At 33.9% G+C, this 9,378-nt stretch overlaps 2 protein-coding genes across 2 annotated transcripts; one reads left to right on the top strand and one right to left on the bottom strand.

Annotated features, from left to right (window-relative positions):
- The first annotated feature begins 809 nt into the window (after window positions 1-809).
- LOC146908908 (aspartic proteinase 36-like) lies at window positions 810-5,215 on the top strand. The gene is made up of 10 exons (XM_085726030.1): window positions 810-1,287; window positions 1,961-2,090; window positions 2,242-2,489; window positions 2,669-2,896; window positions 3,000-3,162; window positions 3,238-3,311; window positions 3,481-3,568; window positions 3,876-3,951; window positions 4,224-4,295; window positions 4,919-5,215. Exons 1-10 carry the CDS (start codon window positions 1,079-1,081, stop codon window positions 5,059-5,061), a joined length of 1,431 nt encoding a protein of 476 aa, XP_085582156.1. The 5' UTR covers window positions 810-1,078; the 3' UTR covers window positions 5,062-5,215.
- A 576-nt stretch (window positions 5,216-5,791) lies between these two features.
- On the bottom strand, window positions 5,792-8,880 carry LOC146908907 (transmembrane protein, putative (DUF2358)). Its single transcript, XM_085726031.1, has 5 exons — window positions 8,653-8,880; window positions 8,305-8,540; window positions 8,140-8,220; window positions 7,110-7,463; window positions 5,792-6,038 (listed from the first exon to the last, which is right to left on the bottom strand). Exons 1-5 carry the CDS (start codon window positions 8,813-8,815, stop codon window positions 5,937-5,939), a joined length of 936 nt encoding a protein of 311 aa, XP_085582157.1. The 5' UTR covers window positions 8,816-8,880; the 3' UTR covers window positions 5,792-5,936.
- Between the last annotated feature and the right edge of the window lie 498 nt (window positions 8,881-9,378).

Here is a 9,378-nt window from a genome sequence, read left to right as displayed (position 1 = left end):
AAAATGCATGGGTAGGCTGCCAATAATTGGGTGCATAGATGGCTGGATGGAGACAATGGCGTGTGCCGTGTGCGTTTGGGGCCTTCCAAGAAAAACATGAAGAAGCAAATGAAAGTTATTAAGAATTAGAATTATGAATGTGAATTAAATGATAAATAAATAAATTTCTAGATAAAAAAACTTCATTTTTTTTTTATTTTGAGGTGTTTTGTTTTTTTGAGCAATTAATTTTGAGGTGTTGACTGCATTATTTACAAGATAATTTTATTTTAGACTTCTTAATAATTGCAAAACATAGGTTGGTATTTTCCTAAATATAATATACTTAGAATTTGTCAAAAAATATATATTTAGAATTTATTTTGTTTTTTTAGAGGACTTAGAATTTTATTCATATACCCTATTAACAAAAAGATACATCGACAAAATCACTCATAACCGTTGAATCATTAATCACGTTTGGTTTTAATCATAATTGCTTATAAAGTCACATATATGAATTGTTGTGATTGACAATGATGGTGTAAAAAAATTTATTTACTCCAAAAGTGTAAAATAATTAAACTCATTTTTTTACAAGACAATTAAACTAATTTATTTATATATTTTTTGAGGAGTCATTTATTAATATTAAATTGCATGAAACCAAGTTGTATGAATAAAACAAGGAAGGGGGGGAAGCAATGGAACATGACATGAAACAAACGGAAGGAACAAAGTGAATGAAGCGAAACAAAGGACGGCAAGACAACAATAAAACGTTGTTAACTAATTTCAGCGTGTTTTATCTATTTATATTATTATTTTCTAATAAAAAAGAAACCACATTATAGTTTGCCGTTGAAACCGCGAAATTCCCTCTTCTCTCTCTTCCTCGTTAATCTCTCTCTATTCTTTCTTTTGTCTTTCTTCCTTTTCTTCTCTTTTTCCTTCTTCTTCTTTCCCTCTATTCTTCTCTTCACCGACCCTTTTATTTCTCTATCAATTGGGTCGGGCAATGAACTAGACTCTCATCCATCATTTCTTCAATTTTCCTTTCTCTTTTGTAGCTTTTGATTGAAGCTACGTTTATAAAATAATGGATCGTGTTAGAGGGTTCATTCTTATTTTGATGTTGTTGTTTGTTGATGCTTCCAATGCTAATTTGGTTTTCCCTGTTCAACGTAAATTCAAAGGACCTCATCGGAGTTTAGATGCTATCAAAGCTCATGATGATAGGAGACGTGGTAGATTTCTTGCTGCTATTGATGTTCCTCTTGGTGGCAATGGTCTTCCTTCTTCAACTGGGTTTGTTTTGCTTTTCTTTCTTCCCTTTTCTTTATTTTATTATTTACTAGTTTTCAATTCCAATTTGAGTTAATCATTGTTTTAATCCTGATGAATTTCTATGATTATTGGTATTAATCAAATTCTAAAATTATTACAAAAAGTAAAAAAATTCAACCACATTAGTTTTTTGAATTAGTCAATATTATTCTTGTAATTTTTGTGAAGCGGAGGGACAGGAGAATGTATTCGATGATTTTAAATTTAGAGGATCGTATTGGAATTTTTTTAGTTTCAGCGACCCTATAATTTGAAGGATTCAATTGGTGATTCATTATCCAATGGGTGTGGCTCAGTTGGTTAACCAGCACCGAGCTTTTTGAGGGAAGACCAAAGTTTGATCCTCGCAAACTTTAAGTTATGGCCTAAGCACCAAAGAGAGATTAGTCCTATAACCGGTCTAAAGTAGCAAAGCTTGTGGGGGATACACTGTGGAGCCACCAGGGTGCAAAAGACTCTAATTAGGGTGGTTTCCTGCCCAAAAAAATAAAATGAAATTGGTGATTCGTTTGGTTAAATTCTTTTATGTCTGTTTCTGCTGCAAATTATATAGTATGATAACGAAGATAAATTTATCATTTATCAGCATTTTCATGTGGATGCTTAATCAATGTTGTTGGTTTCATTCGGTTAGGTTGTATTATACCAAAGTAGGGCTTGGCTCTCCTGCTAAGGACTTCTATGTACAAGTTGACACAGGAAGTGACATTCTTTGGGTGAATTGTGCAGGCTGCACAGCATGTCCCAAGAAGAGCGGTCTTGGTGTATGTATCTAAACTAAACTTCTTTAATATTCATGCTTTCTGGTTGAAATATAAGAATATTGAGAGTTGCTGCTTTAATTATCAAATATTCATGCTTTCTGGTTGAAATATAAGAATATTGAGAGTTGCTGCTTTAATTATCATGTTGCAGATGGATTTAACCCTCTATGACCCTAACGGCTCGAAAACTTCAAATGCGGTTCCTTGTGGTGACAGTTTCTGCACTGACACATATGCTGGTCCAATTTCTGGATGCAAGCAAGACATGTCCTGTCCATACAGCATAACTTATGGAGATGGAAGTACAACCTCCGGATCCTTTGTGAATGATTCCCTTACGTTCGACGAAGTTAGTGGTAATCTCCATAGCAAACCAGACAATAGCAGTGTGATTTTTGGGTGAGTGTGATTTCTATTGCTTACATCACACACACAGATACACGTAGATACTAGATAGATTACTCAGTGAATATTGAACGTTTGAAACCATCTTCCTTTCCTAACCTTAGTTTTATCGTTTCTTTTTCTTCATACCACCTTAGTTTTATATGTCTTTCTGAATATTCACTTGATGACAGGTGCGGTGCTAAACAATCTGGGTCATTGAGTTCGAATTCTGACGAAGCCCTTGATGGAATAATTGGTTTTGGACAAGCAAATTCTTCTGTGCTTTCACAGCTTGCTGCTTCTGGAAAGGTGAAAAGAATATTTTCACACTGCCTTGATAGTCACCATGGAGGAGGAATATTTTCCATAGGGCAAGTCATGGAGCCAAAATTTAATACTACTCCATTGGTACCAAGAATGTATGTGCAGAATCTTAGCTTTTTAGTCCCATGCCATGTTATCTGTAGCCAGGGTATTCAATCTGTTCCGTTGTTTGATGATAGCAATTTGTTTCACTTTCAGGGCACACTACAATGTGGTTTTGAAGGACATGGAGGTTGACGGGGAACCTATTATGCTCCCTTTAGATTTATTTGATTCTGGAAATGGAAGAGGAACAATAATAGATAGTGGTACAACCTTGGCTTATCTTCCGCTTTCGATTTACAATCAGTTATTACCAAAGGTAAGTGTCACTTCAGAGTTAAGTGAATCAATTTTTTCCACTTGAATGTTCATGAATGATTGTTCATTGTGATAGGTTTTGAGTCGGCAACCTGGATTGAAATTAATGATTGTTGAGGACCAATTTACTTGTTTTCATTATTCTGACAAGTACGATACTTATCTTTGTAACTGTGTTTTACTTCATGTACAAAATACATTTTGCAGTCCTATTTTCTTTTGAAATAAGTATCATGTATCAATATTAATTTGTGTCAATCGTTTTTCTTTTCCGATGTCATTATTGTTAAATTGACTACATCTACTGTGTAATGTGCAGGTTTGATGAAGGATTTCCAGTTGTCAAGTTTCACTTTGAGGGGCTTTCTCTGACAGTTCATCCGCATGACTACCTGTTCCTGTATAAAGTGAGTACGAACTTGATCGCATGATTTGCATTTGTACCTAGCTTCTGATTTTGAGAAACTTTGTGGATGCTAGATAATTATTCAAACGGAAATAAAATTTATTTTTATATGAAAGTTACACTCATAATTTCAAACCGCTGCGTGAATTCATATACCGAACATGAGAATTTATCTGGATAGTTTTACAAGAGATTTGTTTTATATAATGCTACTTTTTATTTCAAAAACTAGGATTTCAGATATTTGTTTCAGGTGTTAAAAAAAATAACTGTTTCCTGATATTCTTTTTCTCTTCATTGTACTCCAGGAAGATATTTATTGTATCGGCTGGCAGAAAAGTAATACACAGACTAAGGAAGGAAGAGACCTGATTCTTCTCGGAGGTAAAGTTTGAAATTATTTCAACTATAATTTATTCTTACCTCTAGGATAGAGTTAGTATAAGGCATGATTTGTTCATTTTGACCCTCTTAACTGTTTCTGATGTATTTTATGTTAAGTTGAGAATCTCCACATAGTTGTGTTTGTACCCTATACATAAGATGTTGAATAAAATATAACACATGACTTAACTAGTGCTAGTTTTAAATTTATAATTTTAATCATTTTGGAATGACTACATCATTTATTAACATCAATATATTTCCAATTGCAGATTTGGTGCTGTCAAACAAACTAGTTGTATATGATCTTGAAAACATGGTCATTGGATGGACCGATTTCAATTGTGAGTTCCCTGCTTATTTATTTACTTACTAAAATGTTACATATCCAAGGTTGTTCCAATTTCCAATCATATCACCTATGGTTGTTTCTGTTATTACTCCTCATTAGGAATAATGTTTAATCTTTCTTTAGCCCATCTTTGTTCCTGTTTTTTTTATGTATTTATCCATCCACAGTCCACAATTCATTTGCATAAATGTTTGAGATTCATGAATTAGAGAAAGAAAGGTCAACTAACTTAAAAGAGTTTGGCCAAAATAGAAGTGATATGTCTATTTAGTTCCTAAATTGCAAGGGCCGGACAATTTGATCCCTGAAATCAACTAAATTTCAAAATGATTCCCGAAATTGAAAATCTTCGATCACATTAGTCTCTTCAGAACAATTCTAAGACTAAATTAGGACTTATGTGACATTAAACTTATAATGTCTTCAATTATTTAGATTTTTTTTTTATTTTATTGACAAAATTAGCCGACCCTACAATTTTTAGGGCTAAAATGTCGATTCACTCTAAACTTAGGCTTAATTTGTTTCAAATTTCACTTATGACTCTTATATTATTGGCTTTTAGACTTAAATGTGCTGATACTGATGTGTTGCATTTTCTTCTTGATTCTTTAGGCTCTTCCAGCATTAAAGTGAAGGATGAAAAGAGTGGATCTGTATATACAGTGGGAGCACATGATCTTTCTTCAGCTTCCACAGTGTTAATTGGAAGAATATTGACATTCTTTTTGTTGCTTATTGCCATGTTAAGCACTTAAATGACTAATTTATATGAGAGGTGGCATTTATTTCATTTTGTTGTAACATAATTCTTTGAATGTTGTGCTTTGTGCATATATTTTTAACCATTTCTCATATAGAGTGAGATATAACTGAGAAAGAGGTGAGCAAAACTTCAAAGTTATTTTTAGCTACTTTTTGTTTGGTTTCATTTTAATGCAATGTCATTAGAAGAAAAAAAAAAGTGCAAATGGACAACTATGGGTTTTATTAGGATTTATAGCAATTATAAATGGATAATTAAGATCAAGACCAGGAGATTCAAGATACTTACCAAGGATATTATGCAGAATTGATAATTAAGATAGACCAGGATAATTCTTGAAAATGAACAAGTCATTCAATTGAAGATTTCTCCTTAAGCCAGGAAACTTTAGGTAGGCAACAACATGCTACTAAAATGAAAATAATTCCTTCAATTGATTGCAGACGTTTGAATAAACAACTTATTTAGTAAGGGCTTAGCATATAGAGTTTATATATATAAGCTATTTCTACGATCAAAGAGAAAATAAAAAGCAAACTCCCCGTACTCTAAAACAACTTATGAACTTCGCTATTTGATGGAGCTTGTAAAAATAAGCTGAAAACTGTTTGCACACAATGACAATATATAAGCTATTCACATACAGCTAAGTTTATGAATTATGATTGCAGAATAACAATTTTTAGCTTTCAGTCCTAAACAAAGTCATAAAAGCTTCTCAATTTATACACAGTTAGAACATACATTTCATTATAACTTTGAAAAACAACGTTATGATTATATGCTGATAATTACACATTACACAGATAGATATATTCATGAATAAAGAGATGTAAAATGCAGATCACAATAAGGCAGACATGCTTTTTACAAAGTTATCCTCAGAACTTGTACCACAAAATATATAACTGCCAGGAGTAGTGCAATCTGGAGTACATCTTGTTGAAAGCCGTCGTCCCTCTGGAAGAACTGAATAAAATCACAAACCAACAATTAAGTCATGAAAAGAAGTTAGCTATGTCCAAATAAATGAATAATACAATCATGAACAATTTTCTACGATTATCTTTATTACAAAGCATTCATACCATCATGTAATAATGGTAAAAAAATGTAAAGAAATAAACTAGAAGATTGGATCTATTTGAGTTTATCTACTAGCATAATCCCTTGCGAGAATACTTGAGAGAGCTTATGAAAACAGCTTATGACATGCCCATAAGTTGTTTTCAGCTTATTTTCAATAAGCTATCCGGGACAGTTTATGAAAACAACCTATAGGTTATATGAAAACAATTTGACTTCATTTTATCTTTTGTTATAGAAATAGTTTATACATAAAAACTTATTTGATCCACGCTTCTGTTTATCTTTTGCACATCTACTCTTACCGGCTGGTATCAGCTCTCTGGGTGGCTGGGTTGGGTGTATGTGTTTCCCCTAGGCCTAGCCCAACAGTTTCTGAGTTTCCTGGGCTTAGGGTCGGGGAAGAGAGTTAGATTAGAGTTGCTTTTAGTTAGGCATGCTGTTATTTGGACCAATTGGACTTTCCGGAATGATATAATCTTTTCTGGAGGCTTGCCTTCAGTGGAGCCCGTCCTGTGCTGGAATCGGTAAGGTTTTGTGGTGGAGTCGAGCCTGAGGCTGTCTGCGTGGTGGGGGTGGGTTCTTTGCCTCCCTTTGTCCGTCCTCCCCTCGAGATGTCTCTCTCTATCTTCTTCCCTGCAAGTGTTATTGTTTTGTCCTTCCGGGTGTTTTCTCTTTTTGGTGTTTCTGGGTAGCTCTGTGTCCTTTGTTGGGGTGTGAGTTGGCCCTCAGGAGTATTTTGTTGTGTTTTTTTATTGCTGTTTTGGCGGCATTTTTGGTGCATTCTGATACTTCATCGTATATATTATATATTTTTGCCATTCAAAAAAAAGATAAGCGCTTCTACTATGAGTGTTTAATTAGGTTGTTTATCGAAAAAGTAAGCAAAATACCTTATAAAAGATAAGATGATGAAGCCACAAGTTTAAGATTCTTCTAGATAAGAGAACTCACCTTGGTTGGATCACCAGAAGGATCTGGATAAATATCAGAGTTCTCTTCTTTCTTGGGTGAAAAATTAGCACTCAAATTCTTCGCACTATCAGCCAAATCTTTCACAGATTCAACCGTAGCAAACAGAACACGCGATGACCAGAAAAATGCCTGAGCACTAGCAGGTGAAGATGATAAGTCCCATAATTCTTCATGCTGAATGACTTGTCCACTAATTTGGTTAAGTGTAAATTTGGAAGTAACTCTAAGTATGAGATCTCCTCCTACACCAGCTAGAACAGATTTAGGCTTCCCTCTAACTGTCCATTTGATACTTAAAACACTTGTTGACAGCATAGTCATTTCCTGCACAGTCTGTTAACCAAACAAAACAAATTTCATAACAATCCTACCTTCCTTTTGTCAAATTTAATTTTTAATATTAATAATTGAAAGTGAAATCTAATAGAATGGTGAAATAAAACATGGAATATTTCAATTAAAAATCCACTCAAATATATTGAAATTTGTTGAAACATGTTTAATAACTTCTACACTTCTTAAACAGTTACCTCAAATGGAAGTTTTTAAAGGAATCGATGGAATATCTAAGAAGGAAATGAGTTTTGAAATCAAAGACATGAAATTGATCAGTGGTATAAGATAGACACTAGTAAGTAGTAAGCACACAGATGTTAATGTCGTCAATCACGAATAGCGGAAGATAGCTGGTTGTTAAAATTCTAGTGCTATAACGCCGCTTAGCCGTTATTTGACAACATTTTGTACTATATAACATACTGCAAAACACTGGCAATTTAGCAAATTGTTCAAATTCCACTATATACTACAGTGCTATAGCACCGCTATCTGACATCACTGAGATGATGTATTTCTAGCCCATCAAATTAAAAAGGAAAAACTTAAGCACTTCAAGTTTCAACATTTTTCTATCTACTCAAGCATTGATCAAAAGGGAAATCACATAATCCCTATTGCTTCATAGACTAGTTGCTTCCTTAGGAGAAGAAACTACATAATTTAAACTCACCACAGATGGGTTTTCAAGTGCAGTGATAGCCCATAGAGGTCTCTTATACTTTTCACGTCCACTAAAACTCCTGATAGGATCCTGCAAACAATAAAAAACATCATAAACATGCATAACATAAAAGATATAAAGTCCAAAGGAAAAGCATTAAAGACAAATAAATACCTTGTAAGTGACAGAAACAGCATAGGTTCCAAGTGCTCGATTCCCACTCCTTAGCTCAAATATATCACGAGCAAGTTGTCTTGCAGTGGATTCAACCGAGGGACTACTGTTGCACTCAAACTCATTACATAGCTCACCAAAGTTCATACTATCAACCATTTTATCAGCAACATCTGAATATGATTTTTCAGCTGTGGTATCAGATGATAGTTCGGTCCTATCAGCATCATTGGCAACTGCAAAACACATAACATATATCAATATTCAACTGCACAATATACTAAAAACTTTCTATGTATCAGTGTGCATGTGTAAGAGAGAGAGAATGAAACTATATATATATGTTACCTCGCAATGAAGAAGAGTGGTGGTGGTGGTGATGACGGAAGGTGAAGGGTGTGCATGTACGTACTACTATGTTGGATGTATTGTTGCGGTGGAGTGCAGCGGAGGAAAGAGAAGAAGTAGCGGCGAGAGAACAAGAACAAGAAAGTGCGGGTGTCAGATTCATGTCTCCCCATTCCGTGGAGGATAGTGTGTTGTTTGGGATTACAATTACAAACCAGATACGTAGACAAACATCAGCCTCTTCTTTTTCCTCTTTTTCATGCTTCTTTTTTCTATGGATAAGGTATTGTTCATTTAATTTTAATTTTTATGGAAAATTACATTGGTCTCCTTAAGTTTTCATTAAACATCACAAACAACCCCTCTAGTTTAAAGATCATTCTACCCCACTTTATATTTGTGATATATTTGGCTCTCCCTGTAGCCAAATGTTACGGACAGAGAAAATATATGTTTATCTGATAAGTATTCATCGGTCACTAGTATCACATCAATAAAGGTACTAATCTCTTTAGTTGTTGTTCATAGCTCGATCAATGATGCAACTTCTCTTGTAGTTAATTTTTTTAACATGTTTACCCTGAAGTAGTGGCAGATCTTCTCCAAAATATTAAGGGGAGCGTTAAAAACTTACTACTCACAATGTTTTAAAATGAATGTTATTTAAATTTTTTACATGCATAATAAACAAATGGAACAAGTATTAGAAAGAGAATACAACAATTT

Source organism: Medicago sativa, chromosome 7 (genome assembly GCF_051527215.1).
Source record: "Medicago sativa cultivar Bolivia chromosome 7, Bolivia_mono, whole genome shotgun sequence".
In the NCBI taxonomy this organism is placed as follows: domain Eukaryota; kingdom Viridiplantae; phylum Streptophyta; class Magnoliopsida; order Fabales; family Fabaceae; genus Medicago; species Medicago sativa.
Note: the sequence above shows the minus strand (reverse complement) of the source record. Positions and strands in the feature narration are given on the sequence as shown.

What these genes read in the sequence shown, in the direction of transcription:
- LOC146908908 (XM_085726030.1), top strand. Translation starts at nt 1,079, where the DNA reads ATGGATCGTGTTAGAGGGTTCATTCTTATTTTGATGTTGTTGTTTGTT. An exon ending in ACTCCATTGGTACCAAGAAT is followed by an intron (nt 2,897 to 2,999) that starts GTATGTGCAGAA and finishes TTTCACTTTCAG; the next exon opens with GGCACACTACAATGTGGTTT. An exon ending in TGTTTTCATTATTCTGACAA is followed by an intron (nt 3,312 to 3,480) that starts GTACGATACTTA and finishes TGTAATGTGCAG; the next exon opens with GTTTGATGAAGGATTTCCAG.
- LOC146908907 (XM_085726031.1), bottom strand. Translation starts at nt 8,815, where the DNA reads ATGAATCTGACACCCGCACTTTCTTGTTCTTGTTCTCTCGCCGCTACT. An exon ending in CTGTTTCTGTCACTTACAAG is followed by an intron (nt 8,221 to 8,304) that starts GTATTTATTTGT and finishes TATTGTTTGCAG; the next exon opens with GATCCTATCAGGAGTTTTAG. An exon ending in CTTCTGGTGATCCAACCAAG is followed by an intron (nt 6,039 to 7,109) that starts GTGAGTTCTCTT and finishes GATTTTATTCAG; the next exon opens with TTCTTCCAGAGGGACGACGG.